The 16,090-nt window shown below is 33.6% G+C and overlaps 1 protein-coding gene and 1 pseudogene across 1 annotated transcript; one reads left to right on the plus strand and one right to left on the minus strand.

Annotated features, from left to right (window-relative positions):
• Window positions 1-9,826: 9,826 nt before the first annotated feature.
• Window positions 9,827-10,192, minus strand: LOC120151270 (annotated as a pseudogene).
• A 1,935-nt stretch (window positions 10,193-12,127) lies between these two features.
• On the plus strand, window positions 12,128-15,196 carry LOC120151229 (nudix hydrolase 2-like). Its single transcript, XM_039163745.1, has 8 exons — window positions 12,128-12,317; window positions 12,706-12,771; window positions 12,894-13,031; window positions 13,947-14,024; window positions 14,103-14,153; window positions 14,244-14,278; window positions 14,586-14,694; window positions 14,833-15,196. The coding sequence occupies exons 1-8, from the start codon at window positions 12,144-12,146 to the stop codon at window positions 15,019-15,021; spliced, it is 840 nt and encodes a 279-aa protein (XP_039019676.1). The 5' UTR covers window positions 12,128-12,143; the 3' UTR covers window positions 15,022-15,196.
• Window positions 15,197-16,090: the final 894 nt, after the last annotated feature.

The following is a 16,090-nucleotide window of genomic DNA, read 5'->3' on the forward strand; positions in this document are numbered from 1 at the left end:
TAAGTTATTAACATCAAATTTAAGGTTTAGGCTTCTGATAGTCGTTTTGAAATGTTATATTTATGTAGATATTGAGCCTAAACAAGTTCTGGAATAATCAAAGGATTAGGATTGAATCAAAGCAAGCAAGGCTAAGGTGAGTGCAATTTAATTGTACTTATGCTATCGGAAAACATTGGCTCGCGGTGAGCCAGTGACGGAGTTACTATGGTAATAAGTGACTCCTAAAATGTTATATGATTGGTATGATTCTTATGAGTGCATTTTAGTTTATAGGATTATAAGGAATTGGACTTGTGATAAGTCTATTTTCAATAGTTGTTGTGTATGGATTATTGATTATAAGGATGTGAATGACATAAAAGGTATGTATACTTGATTATATGAAATGATATGTGCTATGTGATTTATGTGATATGCCATATGGGAAAATAGAGTATGAACTTTAGGAAAGGATTATATGATGTATATATGAACATATGTGAACAAAATAAGACATGCATGTTTACATGAATACATGAGAAATAATATAGGTAATATGATATGAATCTATGTGACTACGTGAGAAAGAATATATGTCTATGAGAAGACATAAGAACAAAGTATAAGCTATGTGATATATGAATATGAATTCATATGAACAGTGACATGTATTACATGAAAGTAAACTACGTGATTATATGCACATGTGAATGTGAATCACATGGAAATGTTCTACGTGTAAGTGAATTATGTGTTTATGTGAATATATGAAATAATATAAAGAATAATGCCCATGATATGTGTCATGAGATCTAGAGGTATAGTTGGCATGCCAAGAGTAGAGGGTCTACGCGGTCCTTCGGGACAAATTCTACGTGGTCCTTCGGGACGTATATGTATTCTTTGGAGCATGTATGAGGTCTTGTGAGACACATGTTTGATCCTTAGCATATATATATGATTCTTAAGAAGTTTATATGAGGTCCTTAGGGACATATTATATGGCACTACGGTGCAATTCTACGTGGCACTTTGGTGCATTTCTACGCGGTCCTTCGAGACAAAATTCTACGTGGCACTACGGTGCAAATTTATACGAGCTGCGGTGACAGCATAGTGCACAACCTCACAGTACTCGCATATCTTAAGTTCTCAGTAATGCACATGGGCCTATAAAAGACATTGAAAGTATTTACAAGATTCATATGTGATATTGTATGTTTCCCTAAGTGGAATGTATTTGTCATATGAGATTGGAAATTGTTTATGCAATGGCATGATTTATAGTTTACATTATATGCTTTGGTATGATAAGGTAATATCAAATGTTCATGCATTGTGGAAGTTACAGTTAACATATAATTATGTTTTATATGCCTCACTAAGTCAACGACTTAGTGTGTGAATGTTTCACGCGTAGGTTACGAGAAGATGACGGTTGATAAAAGTTACTCAAAACAGGTCAGTTTCTCCTTTCCATGGATCAGATCAGAAAAGAAATGTATAATGTGTATTTTGTAATAACGATAGTGGTTGGCATGTAAATAAATGATCAAATCTGATAAGTTTTAATCGGTTTTGAAAAGTCATACGAATGAATTTTGTAATGTTTTAATGAGTATATGTAATTAATAATATTCAATTTATTTTGTTAAATAAATTTGGAAACATAGATGGGAATTTTTATAGTGATGAAAGGTTAATTTTTCCAGTATCTTAAAGGGGAATCGATTCCCTGCTACAGGGAATCGATACCCCCACTGTTCATCGCACTATTCACTATTCACTATTCACTATTCATACCATATTTTTATTGTTCACGAATACGTATTTTTGAACTCAAAATTTTATAACAAGCACAAGTGAACCGTATATGGTCGTATTTTCTTAATACAAATTAAAATGCTCGATTATTTTGAAAGGAAATCGTTTTTAAAAGTCAATGTGACATCTCGGACTCGTATTCGGGTCGGGTACGGGTTGGGGTGTTACATTTAATGGTATCAGAGCTACGGTTTAGCCGATTCTAGGCTAAAAACGAAGTCAAAAGTGTTTTAAAAAGTATACATGCCAACATAAAGTGAAAATTTTCTGATCTGATAGTGTAAGGAGTATATTGTCTTGTAAATAGAGTTAAATTGTTATGTTATATAAGATAAGTGAATACATGAGAATGATTTATGAGATATATATGTTTATATGATATGTGAACATATGCAAATGACATATGTTATATGATATGGATTGGATGATCATATGCACATGTGAAATGTGATAGAAGAAATGATATGAGCACATGAATATATGAGAGCTTCCAAAGTGAAGCACAAGGCGAAAGACCTGAAGGTAATAGCATTCACCTGCCCTGGCCAGGCAGGGAGAAGAGCGAAAACCTCATGGAATACCTGTATAAGATTAGAAAATTATTCATGATGTTGAATGATATTTTGATGTGTTTTCAATAGTATACTTCGTTAACTCATAGAATGAATGTATCGAAATAGTTAAAAGAGTTATGAGCACCCTAACTCAAAGGTGAATTTGAGGAAGGTTCTGTTGTTACAGACCTTTGAATAAATGATATGAAGATAATGTTAAAAGGTTTTCATTTCTTCAAAATTGGAGAAATTAAATTGAATAGTTTCGTTACTACGTGGGCAAGCTAGATTATGGTGGACAAATGTCACCATAAGAATGTTAAAAGATCAAGTGATGTAGTTATCATTTGTATAAGAGTTCAAAAATAAGTACATGAATGATCGTTCATAAAACAAATGAAGCTCGAATATATGAGCTTAAAGTAAGTAAATTACACATGCATGTGTATGAGTATAAGTTTAATAAGTTAAGCAGATTTATTACTTAGATGATTCTGATTAAAAAGGATAGGAATGATACATGTGATTGGTTATTTAGGGCTTGCGCCTTAAATTAAAAAAATGTTATTGGTTTCGAATTTATTCTAATTTCACGAAATGGTTAATTGCGTTAAAGCTTTAGAGAGAGCTCAGAATGAAAGGATTGGAGAATAAATCTCTCAGATGATTAAGAGAATTAATGCTTTATAGAGTTAAGAACCATCAAAGAATGGTAGAGATTCTGGTTTTCAACTTTAAACCAAATGTGAATTAGTTATATTATCCGCCAGGGAATTAAATCAGATGAGAGTCTGACAGACTCAAGCAGTAGGGTTTGATCTTGAAAGATTAAACAATGAGTTAATTGATAATAAGTCAGCGTTAAAGACAACCTTTGTGAATTGGGTTAAAAGCCCTGTTAGAAGTTACGTAAATCGAAGCAGAATTTTTTTTTGAAATGGATTAGATGAGTATTGAAATCTGGTGATTGTTGAAACAAGTGGAGAAAACATAAGTATAAGAATGATAAAGAATAAGGTTTTGTGCAAGTAAAGTTGACTATCAAAGTCATGAAAATGTGATAAGGAGTGATAGTTAAGGATAAATATATATGTGATATAAAATAGCATGAGAGTATGAAGGACATGATATGGTTTAGTTATGTATAAGACAAAGGTAAATGGAATGGTTGAATTCGAACCAAAGGAATTATATTATGGACAAATGAGAATTAAGGTTTGATAAGTGAAGGAAATAGAGAATGAATTATTTTGATTGAGAAGAATAAAATATGGATAGTTTGATGAAGGTTTATGTTTTGATTGAAAGAAATAAGTTGAATAATAAAGTGGTGTGATGGCGAATGTATTAAAGTTAAATGATTGGTATGTTTAACGGAAACTAAGGATTGATAGAAAAGTTAAAAAGGATAAAGAAGGAAAAGTATAAATGATATGAAAGAAATGTAAAAGCATAAGGAAAAAGGTAATGAAAGAATTAAAGTAATGAAGTGAAGTTTATGATAGCACGAAAGATTTATTGAAGAGATGATATGTAAAAAGGAATAGTAGACGTGTAAATAGTATTGTGTATAAGCAAGAGTGTGGAAATGATAAGGGATTTACATTATAGATGGAAAGAGTTAGCAATGGCTGACAAAATTATGTGATGGAAAAGTATTGGAATTATAAGATATTGTCAGGTTATGATAGCCAAATATGAAATGGATTCGAATACAATGTATATTTTAATTATGTGATGTGATGTAGTGAAGAAGATAAGGATTTGAATGTTCAAGAGAATATAAAGAGTAATAGAAAAGTTTAAGAATGAATATGGATTTGACAAGTTAAGTAAACTATTATTGAGATAATTATGGTTGGGAAAAAAATATATGATTAATTAATTAGGGCTCGTGCCCTAGATTGAACAGTTGATATTTACTAACTGTGATAGTAAAGGTGATAGAGTTATAAGATTGGAAGAAAAGATAAAGAGAGTTAATCAAGTATGATCTGGATTTGAATATGGTTAGATATTTGGATCATATGGATATGATGAAGACAAAGAGAAGAGTATTTACAAGTTTTAAAGGGAGCTTTGAGGAAAAATAATACAAAGTACAAGAGATGGTAAAGAATGAGGTTCTGTATAAGTGAAACTGCTTAACAAAGATATAAAGATGTGATAAAGATCGGTAATTATAGATGAATATAAATGAGATGAATAGAGTATGAAAACATTGGTGAAAGATATGATTTATTTGTGGATAATGAGATCTTGATTATAGAAAGATGGAGATTAAAGGATCAGATATGATAAAGGTTATATGGAAATGTAAATTATAAGTTTAATGGAGAAGTAAGAAAAATGTGCAAGGTGATGTGAAAAGATGGTTTGATTCCGTAAAGTATATGTTTAATCACAATTGAAGAAGATGTAAGGTTATGTTCTTGGTTAAACGATGATGGAATAAAAGTTTGGTTATTGTTGCAAGGTAATTAAAAATTTATAAGGAATTTGATTGATTCGTGATACTAAGTGATGAAAAGGATTGTTCATGTCCTACGTGATGAGTGACATTATATGAATTTTAGAGAGATCAAAGGGAAATGCAGAATCGAAGGAAAGAAAAGACAGAAATGGATGAGGCTACCAGTTACTGTTTATATGATAAAAGACAGTAGATGAATGAATAAAAAAACTAGTTGAAGAATTAAAGGAAATAACATAAGAACATTAGAAGATATGTTCTTATCAATGTGTGCAATGAAAATTCGAGGACGAATTTTATTAAAAGGAGGGGAGATTTGTAACATCCCAAACTACGGGTTAGTGACCAAATTGCAAAATTTCAGAATTTGATGATAAAAGTAGAATACTTGAATAGTTCAATGATTTATTTGAGGATATTTCCTGAAAGTTTTTAGTAATTATCCAATGAATTAAAGGGCAAAATGGTCAATTGACATTAAAGATATTTTTATCCCCTTTAATAGGAGATAAAAACGTGGGAGATGAATGCATTTTATCTTCTTCTTCATTTCTTCTTCTTCTCCAACCATGTAAGACTAGGCAAAGGTGAGTTTTCGATTTTGTTGATTATTTGCTGAATTAAAGGTTAGGTTTTGATCATTAAATGATAATTAAGCTTAAGGAAAGCTTAAGTTATCTTAAATTCAAAAGATAAAGGAGTTATGACAGATTAAAGAAAATGGGTTTTGAAGTGAAATTTTGAATAGAAATGTTTAAATGATTTTGGAGGTTGAATTTGACTTGCCATCTATGAGAATAAGAAGTTAGAAATGTTACAATTAAGTTTGGATAACATGGAAAATTTGATATGATTATTGAATTCTATATGGAGAATAGAATTCTAAGGTTTAAGATGAAATAAATAGATATAAATTAGTTTAAGTATGTATACTTGAGGTAGGAATATGAAAGGGGATGAAATATGAAGAATTGAAGTGAAAATAGAGAATTTTCGTGTAATGAACAGTAATTTTCTGGGTTGGAACGAAAATTTCCAGATTATGCAAAGGGAACCGATACCCCCTAGGGGGGATCGATTCCCCCTAAATGAAAAATGGAAATTTAGTTTATTAAACCGGCTTAAGTTATTAACATCAAATTTAAGGTTTAGGCTTCTGATAGTCGTTTTGAAATGTTATATTTATGTAGATATTGAGCCTAAACAAGTTCTGGAATAATCAAAGGATTAGGATTGAATCAAAGCAAGCAAGGCTAAGGTGAGTGCAATTTAATTGTACTTATGCTATCGGAAAACATTGGCTCGCGGTGAGCCAGTGACGGAGTTACTATGGTAAGAAGTGACTCCTAAAATGTTATATGATTGGTATGATTCTTATGAGTGCATTTTAGTTTATAGGATTATAAGGAATTGGACTTGTGATAAGTGTATTTTCAATAGTTGTGTATGGATTATTGATTATAAGGATGTGAATGACATAAAAGGTATGTATACTTGATTATATGAAATGATATGTGCTATGTGATTTATGTGATATGCCATATGGGAAAATAGAGTATGAACTTTAGGAAAGGATTATATGATGTATATATGAACATATGTGAACAATATAAGACATGCATGTTTACATGAATACATGAGAAATAATATAGGTAATATGATATGAATCTATGTGACTACGTGAGAAAGAATATATGTCTATGAGAAGACATAAGAACAAAGTATAAGCTATGTGATATATGAATATGAATTCATATGAACAGTGACATGTATTACATGAAAGTAAACTACGTGATTATATGCACATGTGAATGTGAATCACATGGAAATGTTCTACGTGTAAGTGAATTATGTGTTTATGTGAATATATGAAATAATATAAAGAATAATGCCCATGATATGTGTCATGAGATCTAGAGGTATAGTTGGCATGCCAAGAGTAGAGGGTCTACGCGGTCCTTCGGGACAAATTCTACGTGGTCATTCGGGACGTATATGTATTCTTTGGAGCATGTATGAGGTCTTGTGAGACACATGTTTGATCCTTAGCATATATATATGATTCTTAAGGAGTTTATATGAGGTCCTTAGGGACATATTATATGGCACTACGGTGCAATTCTACGTGGCACTTCGGTGCATTTCTACGCGGTCCTTCGGGACAAAATTCTACGTGGCACTACGGTGCAAATTTATATGAGCTGTGGTGACAGCATAGTGCACAACCTCACAGTACTCGCATACCTTAAGTTCTCAGTAATGCACATGGGCCTATAAAAGACATTGAAAGTATTTACAAGATTCATATGTGATATTGTATGTTTCCCTAAGTGGAATGTATTTGTCATATGAGATTGGAAATTGTTTATGCAATGGCATGATTTATAGTTTACATTATATGCTTTGGTATGATAAGGTAATATCAAATGTTCATGCATTGTGGAAGTTACAGTTAACATATAATTATGTTTTATATGCCTCACTAAGTCAACGACTTAGCGTGTGAATGTTTCACGCGTAGGTTACGAGAAGATGACGGTTGATAAAAGTTACTCAAAACAGGTCAGTTTCTCCTTTCCATGGATCAGATCAGAAAAGAAATGTATAATGTGTATTTTGTAATAACGATAGTGGTTGGCATGTAAATAAATGATCAAATCTGATAAGTTTTAATCGGTTTTGAAAAGTCATACGAATGAGTTTTGTAATGTTTTAATGAGTATATGTAATTAATAATATTCAATTTATTTTGTTAAATAAATTTGGAAACATAGATGGGAATTTTTATAGTGATGAAAGGTTAATTTTTATAAGTTAATATGTAAATTTCGGAAAATACTGTAGCAGTTACTGTAGCATGAACAGTAACCGCGAGTTTGAACAAAATTTTCCAGTATCTTAAAGGGGAATCGATTCCCTGCTACAGGGAATCGATACCCACACTGTTCATCGCACTATTCACTATTCACTATTCATACCATATTTTTACTGTTCACGAATACGTATTTTTGAACTCAAAATTTTATAACAAGCACAAGTGAACCGTATATGGTCGTATTTTCTTAATACAAATTAAAATGCTCGATTATTTTGAAAGGAAATCGTTTTTAAAAGTCAATGTGACATCTCGGACTCGTATTCGGGTCGGGTACGGGTTGGGGTGTTACATTATGGTTTTTTAAATTATTTTATATTAAATAATAAAACAAATGCTATGTCATTAGTCGTTAGAGAGAAAACGGAGAAGTGATCAAAATGATTCAATTTGTAAATTTCAGTGAACAAAATAGAAAAATTAAAAGTTGGGTGAGAAAAATAGAAGAGAGAGTAATGGAATTTTGCCCTGGTGGAGACTTACACACCCTTAGGCAGAAGAAACCCGGGAAATTTTTTCTTGAGCAGGCAGTAAAGTAAATCAAATTGGAAATGATATTTCGTGTTCTTTAACATCATGTGCATGTTTTTTTCATCTTCACTTCCTTTTCAACCATCTATGATGAACTTGCTTTTTATCCTAAGCTACCTAGTTGCTTTAAGGGCTTTGGGAAGTTTGTCTCTAGTAAATTCTATATTTTCTTGCATCTACGGATCTGTCTAAATCAAAAAACAGAAAAAATCTGTAGTTTCTGATTTTTTTTGGAGCATTTATGCCTTTAGTTGCCTATTCAAAACCATTTTTCTGTTATGGGATTGCACCATCTACCATGGTGCAAAGGATGTCTAACTGTTTGAAAGGTATTAAAGTGCAATAATTTGTTTGAAAATTTTGCTCCATGCAAGAAAGTTTAAAAAATCTTTGAGGCCTTACCTTAAAATCATGTTTGCTGATGTTGGATTGAATGAGAATCCCTTTTAAAAGCATCAACTTTGTGGAAGCTCAGTCGTAAAAAGCTACGGACATGAATGTACCTATAAATTTAAAATTACCGTATATTTTATATTTTTTCTATCTATATTGAAAATATATTTTCGCCTCCTGAAAATTTTATAAATCCGTCCAGACCATTCTCTCCTAAAATTTTAGAGGTTCACCTTTTAACATAAAATTCTCAGTCTGTCCCTGGCTACGAGGCACCTGGTGTCTCTTAGGATAACAATGAGATAATGCTAAGATGCACCAGCTAATTAGTTTTTGAGTAAAGTATAATAATGGTCACTAAACTTTTTTAAAGCTTTCATTTAAGTCCCCCAACTTTTAAAACTTGCAATACAGTCTCACAACATTTAGTCTGTTTGCAATATGGTGCCCCAACAGTTACTTGGGGGCCATATTGCAAACAGACTAAATGTTGGGGGACCATATTGCAAATAGACTAAATGTTGGGAGACTGTATTGCAAGTTTTAAAAGTTAGAGACCTAAATGAAAGATTTAGAAAAGTTTAGCGACCATTATTATACTTTACCCTAAAAATAATTAATAAAAAAATCAATAAAATATCAAAATTACCCTTCTCTCTTCCCCAACCCAACTTCACCGTAACACCACCCCTTTCCCTAACCCCCAACACATACATGTTTCCTTTCTCCAAGCCCACAGTTTGAAGCTCAAAATCTTCAATGATAAGGCAAAGATTGATTAAAAAAGGTTGCATTTTTACCCTAAAAATACAACTTGGAGCTTAAAGATATAATTCTCATAAATTAGCTTCGAAGAACACAAATTTGAAATATAAAAAGCAATAAAAATCGAAGCTTTCTACGAGATTTTCCAAGTAAACAAACAAAGGTTAAGAAAAACCTTCAATGAAGAAAATGAATGAAAAATGCAAACACTTACCCAACTTGGAGCTTAACAATGGTTTTCTTTTTAAAGGAAATGCAGTGGTTTGTTTTCAGATCTTCAATTTGTCAAACTCATGTTGTTTTCATTAGTTAAGACAACAAATTCCATATAATGACTAAAAATTCATGCACATCAGCACAAAATGAGAGAGGTGAAATCCTAATTAAAACTCATAACCCCAAAACCCAACTGTATCAAACACTAAACCATTTTCTCAAACCTCATCCTCAAGTAAAAGCATATTCGGAATTCCCTTATTAACCTGAAACTTTCGAACGGTCTCGGGGCAAAGAAGCGCACCTTCCTCGAGATGGAGCTCTAAGAGGGCATGATGAAACTTCCTCAAAAACTCAATGTCCGACACCAACACCGACAGCTCCGGCGGTTCTTTCGGGAGCTCATGGTACCCCATGATTCATGAAGCATTGAATCGATCTTTGGAAATATGTTCCTGAGGAAATCGTGATTGATTTCGACTTCCTTCTCCACCACTTTCTCCACTTGGATCCTCAGAGGAAAACCATTGGTTACCCTTTGATGTTCAACGATAACATGTTGTGAGTTAACAATCTCATCTCTTTCTCTCTTCTTTTCAGTGCTATCGCTTGGAAACAATGGTGTTGGGGCTAGGGAAAGGGGTGGGGGTACGATGAAGGTGAGATTGGGGGAAGAGATAAGAGGGCAATCTTGGTATTTTATTTTATTTATTTTATTAAGGGTAAAGTATAGTAATGATCAGTGAATTTTTCTAAAGCTTTCATTTAGATCCCCCAACTTTTAAAACTTACAATACAGTTCCCCAACATTCAGTTCATTTGCAATATGGTCCCCCAACAGTTACTTCGGGGACCATATTGCAAACAAACTAAATGTTGGGGGACGATATAGCAAACGAACTAAATATTAGGAGATTGTATTGCAAGTTTTAAAAATTAAGGGACCTAATTGAAAATTTTAGAAAAGTTTAGTGACCATTACTATACTTTACACTTAATTTTTTTGGTAGGATAATTCTATTAATTTTAAAAAAAATCTACCTAACCCAATTGAATCAGCAGTGGGAGTATATTACTTCTTTTCTGATGGATGGATGTGTATTCCAACGTGTCAGTGGATGCTATATTAATAAATTAGTATACTACATGAATAAATATAAATTCTTTCTTGTATGGTTAGGATACATACGTACATACATGAAATAAAGTCGATAGCTTTTAACCACAATAAAGTCATGTAGTGGAAGAAGCAATAAACATACGTACGTACCCTGAAGGCTCTTCTCTTTGCTCCGAGCTTGGCGGCTCCTCTAACCCACCGCCGCCGCCGCCGACAGTACCGATCACGTCGCTAACTTCGGCTTTAATAGGAGGTATCAAGTAGTCAAAGGACTTTCCATTTACAGCGCAGACATCATCACTTACGAGTTCAACTGCCTCAACGAACTCTAAGGGATCCTCCGCCTGTGAGCTCGCCGGTGACCTGCCGTTGTACCTAATCGGACGCAGCTTCTGAGGCGGCAGATTCGGCCGGTGATCACCCATCATCATGTCGTCTGTCGATTCAATCATTGCCGTTAAATCAGGAAAAGGCTCCACGTGTTGAGGGAAAGCTTCCCGGCCGCCGGTTAGAAGCTCCATCCTTTTCTCTTCACGGTAAAATCAACAGAAATTACTTCTAGTAAATATAAACTACAACTAAATAATTCAAATAAATTATTACTACCACCAGACTAAAAAATATATAATAAAAAAAGGTGCGGCGGACTGAGGGTTTGATTTTGGAGTTTGGATGAATGTGACTAGTAAATTCAAGTAAAAAGGGTAAAATGAAAATGAAAATAAAAAGGAAAAAGCTTGGGCCTACAAAAATTACGACTTTTACCCTTGGTTTGCAGATAATTCTGTGTTTGCCCACCTTATGCTTACGTGTCAGTCTCTCTGAGCTTTCAGCTCAGCTCCCCTTCCCGTTCCAATAAAACATGAAATTCCCAGAAACGATAGTTGATTTGGCTACATCCATAGTGTCGTTTTTGCCTGCCCATTGCTGTGCCGGCACCTTGTTGCTTGCTTTGCCAATCGCCAACTAATCGCCGATAGCCATGCTTAACTCCACCAGTATGAAACCAAAATAAACATGCTATTAATAGTATCTTATTTGATTATATTATTACTGAAATGACAGTATATATAACAATAAATGAATAAATAATTGAATCAAAATGTTGAAAAGGCTTGGCTTCTCAATCACAACCAGAAATCTGTGGTCTTTGTTCGGATTTGGTTTTCCCCCAAATTTGGCATCTTGCACTTCACTTCAGCTGCCTTCATCTTCCACATGTATGTACCCAAAATGAAAACTTTAATCAAGTTTATAACCTTTTTCCCCCTGTAAGAATAAGGAAAACGATTAAAAGTTCTGGGTTTTTCTTTCTAAGTACTAGTTTCTTTAGATTTAATAGTGTATGGCTTTTCAGTTTGGAATATGTTTTGATTTGTTGCATCTGTGTTTAGAAGCAGATTCAGAGTCATGTCAGCATCAACGAATTCAACGCCTATGAATGAACAAGTACTGCAAGATTATAAATTACTTGATGCAATCAATGATAGGTATGGAGGAGTGGTTGTAGAAGTTACAGAGCCCTTGGAGTCTACCCTCTTTACTTCAATGCTTAGAGCTTCAATAGCACGGTGGCGACAACAGGTTTTCTTCTTACTTTGGCATTGCTTTAGAGATGTGCTGCTGAAAAATGTTTTTGAAGACTGCTTTTGAAAAGTATTTTTGGATTATTTGGTTTAAAATTTGACTGTTTGGTGTCGCTGTGAAAAAAAAAGTGTTTTTAAAAAGACATTACTGTTTTTGTTCATTGCCGGTGCCTTAGCACTTTGGTCCTTTCCTTCATTGTTTTGATATCTGCTTTATACGGGTTTTATGTTTTGATATTCGCTTTCTACGGAATTTCCTGGTTTACAGCCAGTGTAGATCATTCTACAACTTGAGAGTTTCTGCTTTCTAGGCATTTCACAATAGTTCCATATCTCTTATTCCGTTCTAAGTTTCTATGTGAATCATGTAAGAACATGTTTTGCAGGGGAAAAAGGGTGTGTGGATCAAATTGCCTATTCAGCATGCCAATCTTGTTGACCCTGCTGTCAAGGTGATTTATGTCATTTACAACCTAATCGAACTGGTTTCTAGAAAGCCATTTTGGTATTGATAGCTGCCGCTTCTATTATTTCTTTCAGTCATATCTTATGTTACTACTGTATTGATGCACAGGAAGGATTTTGGTATCACCATGCTGAGCCGAATTACTTGATGCTTTGTTATTGGATTCCTGAAGGTACACATACTCTTCCTGCAAATGCTTCACACCGGGTGTGTATTGGTGCATTTGTCATGAATGAAAAGAGAGAGGTGAATTCCCAATTCCTTGTGGTTTTATTTATAAATTCTATCGATAGCCAATCAGCATAAGATATTTCATTATGGATGATTTTAACTTGTACTCGTTTATACCGGAATGAAAGACCTTCTATGATTAGACATAGTTTTAATTGCATGATTATTTTTAATGCCAATGATCTTCGTTTTTGCTTCTCTATGAACACCAACACTGCTTCGGAAGGACAAACATTAACTTATTGAAGCAGTGTGCTCCAGAATTGTGCTAATCTTGCCTTAGGAACAAAATAATATCAGAACTCTTGTTTTTCACCCTTTTAGATGGTAATAAATTATACATGGATTTACAATTTTGTAGGACTATAACATTATTTGTATGGTTCAATTGATTTTCTGTCTTTTTTCTTGATTCAAGGATCTTCGTAGTTCCTCAACTCATTTTAGCAGTTTCTAGCTTCTACATTTGGTAACACCATACTGCATTGCCCATGACCTGCCCTCGGTTGAATATGCACAATTTTAGATGTGGGATTTTGTACGGATCAGGATGATCCCCTTGTTGAAAATGGTTTTTTTATATGCTCAAATCAGCCTGCTATATTCCGTGTATAATACGTGTTGAAAAGAGTGGAAAAGTCACCCCCAAAACTCTCCTTGAAACCTTTAGTTTCTCAAGGATTAGTGGCTGGATTCTCCCCCACCCCGACCTTTTTTATTTCTGTACTATATGATATCCATTACCACTTCAGTAACTAATCTTAAAGCAGCAACTACTACTAATTATTTCCTGAATGCTAACTCACTCATTCACTCTCTCTCTCTCTCTAATAAGTGCTTATCAAGATAAAACTGTATTATCCGTACAGCTACTTAACTTGAAACATGATTATGAATTCCAAATTTGTGGTTTGCATATCTGGATCATAGGTTTTAGTGGTTCAAGAGAACAGAGGGCGATTTCGGGGTACAGGTTTATGGAAGTTCCCTACAGGAGTTGTGGATGAGGTATGTGTACCGGGGGACTCTAGAGATATAATACCCTGACGTTTATATTTTCCCCTTCCTGAACTATTTTATTTCCAGGGAGAAGATATCTGCACAGCTGCAGTTCGAGAAGTAAAAGAAGAGACGGCAGTGAGTAACAGTTATTCGATACATACATATATATGACAAGTTATTGCACTTTATCAATGATTTGAATTTTCAGTCCTTTTGTTGACTCAGGTTGATACAAAATTTATCGAAGTACTAGCATTCAGGTATGAAATCTTTATTAGCATTGATACTATAACGAAACGCAAGCGCATGTGCTCTTCCAGTTTACATTGAAATCGACCTTTCTAAATCATACTTGTGTATGCCATGAATGCTTCAGCAAGGCCGCTAGATAAATCATCTTTCATGTGTGTGTATTAGCTATCTTAAGGAGCACAATATGCACTTTCTACACACAGTTGGGTTTTCATCGCAAATCCTGATAGAGGCCACAAACAAATTGATCTGTTTTCTCGGTGACCAGCTGATCATCGATTATTGTTTCTGTCCCTTTTCTTCCATTATTTACAGACAAAGTCACAAAGCATTCTTTGATAAGTCGGATATATTCTTCCTATGCCTGCTGGAACCACTTTCGTCTGAAATTCAAATTCAGGAAACAGAGATTGAGGCAGCCAAGGTTTGTTTTTATGGTTCCAAGTATATGTCATTCTGCAGCAACATAAAAAACTGTCGAGATGTTTTAGAAAAATCCGATTGATTATCCAAGAAAACAGTCTAGACTTGATGAAACCTCTCATGTTTCTTTTTTATGCAGTGGATGCCTTTCAAAGAATATGCATCACAGCCATTCGTCCAGAAACACGAGCTCTTGAAATACAGTGTTGACATATGTTTGGCAAAGAAAGATGGAAAGTATTCCGGTTTTTCTCCGGTGCCTACCTCGTCGGCATTCTCGGATGAAAATAACTATATGTACTTCAACACTCGTGACCTCGAAGGATAGTGATTCCTGGTCTATGGCACCTAAAATTATACATGGCGTACGGATTCAACTGCTGAAATTCATAAATATTTTTTTTTTTAATTATCAAGCACATATGCTGCTATCTTCATGCCAGCATTGTATCAAGATTCTTTCCTTCTGCTCCATATTTAAATGAATGATTCATTCAAAGTTTTAGATTTGGATATTTTATTCTCTATTTTATCGAATTCGATCAAAAGTTAAGCATGTTTACAAAGTCGAGATACTCGGGTACATGTCGGTTGTTGTGACCTTGTTGCAAGTGAGGCATGTCTCTTATGTGTCTCACAAGCAAAGCTAAAAAAACATGTTTTCTACAGCGTTTCACTTTCAATCAATCTATTAGAATAAATAAATATGTTTTTTACAAATAAATTAGATTTTTACAAATATATATGTTTGTATCGTCGTAAATTTTATGAATTTTGAAAAATTTAAGTTGTGTTATGTTTGAATAAAAATGTAATAGCATATGTTACTCTGAACATTAATAATTAGACTATACTTAACAAAAATTAATAATCGTTATAACAGTGAATTAACCATTAAGGCTAAATGATACAGTTAATCGATCAACAATTGAACACTCCAATTTTCAAACACTTCATATATTCTTATAATTTTCCCACATGATACGGGTACATAAATGATTAGATTAATCAAAACTCGTAATACGAAACTTAAAGATTTAGAATATGAAAGTAAAGCTCTAATTGGGGTTTGGGGTATGTTTCAAAAATGAAAAGCCATCTTTCTCTTTTGCAGATAAAATGTCAGGTTACGAACTCCATCTTCATACTTCACCTTACCAACTTTCACGATTTTTGCCTGTCCTGTCCCCAATTCCTGACTTATATATAATTAATAATAAATTAGCAGTCCGCAAAGTAAGAAATTAATTAAAGCCCCGTAAGTTTTGCTTCAAAGAGCAAAATGTAGATGGCTGATTGCTGGGGAGTGGGGACCAACAAGCGTTGGGAACTTGTTCTTCCCGCCCAAGCCTCCTTTTGTGTTTACATATATTTTTTGTCAAATTTTGTCATTAGTA

The sequence above is a fragment of the Hibiscus syriacus genome, unplaced genomic scaffold (genome assembly GCF_006381635.1).
Source record: "Hibiscus syriacus cultivar Baekdansim isolate YM2019G1 unplaced genomic scaffold, ASM638163v2 tig00111036_pilon, whole genome shotgun sequence".
NCBI lineage: Eukaryota > Viridiplantae > Streptophyta > Magnoliopsida > Malvales > Malvaceae > Hibiscus > Hibiscus syriacus.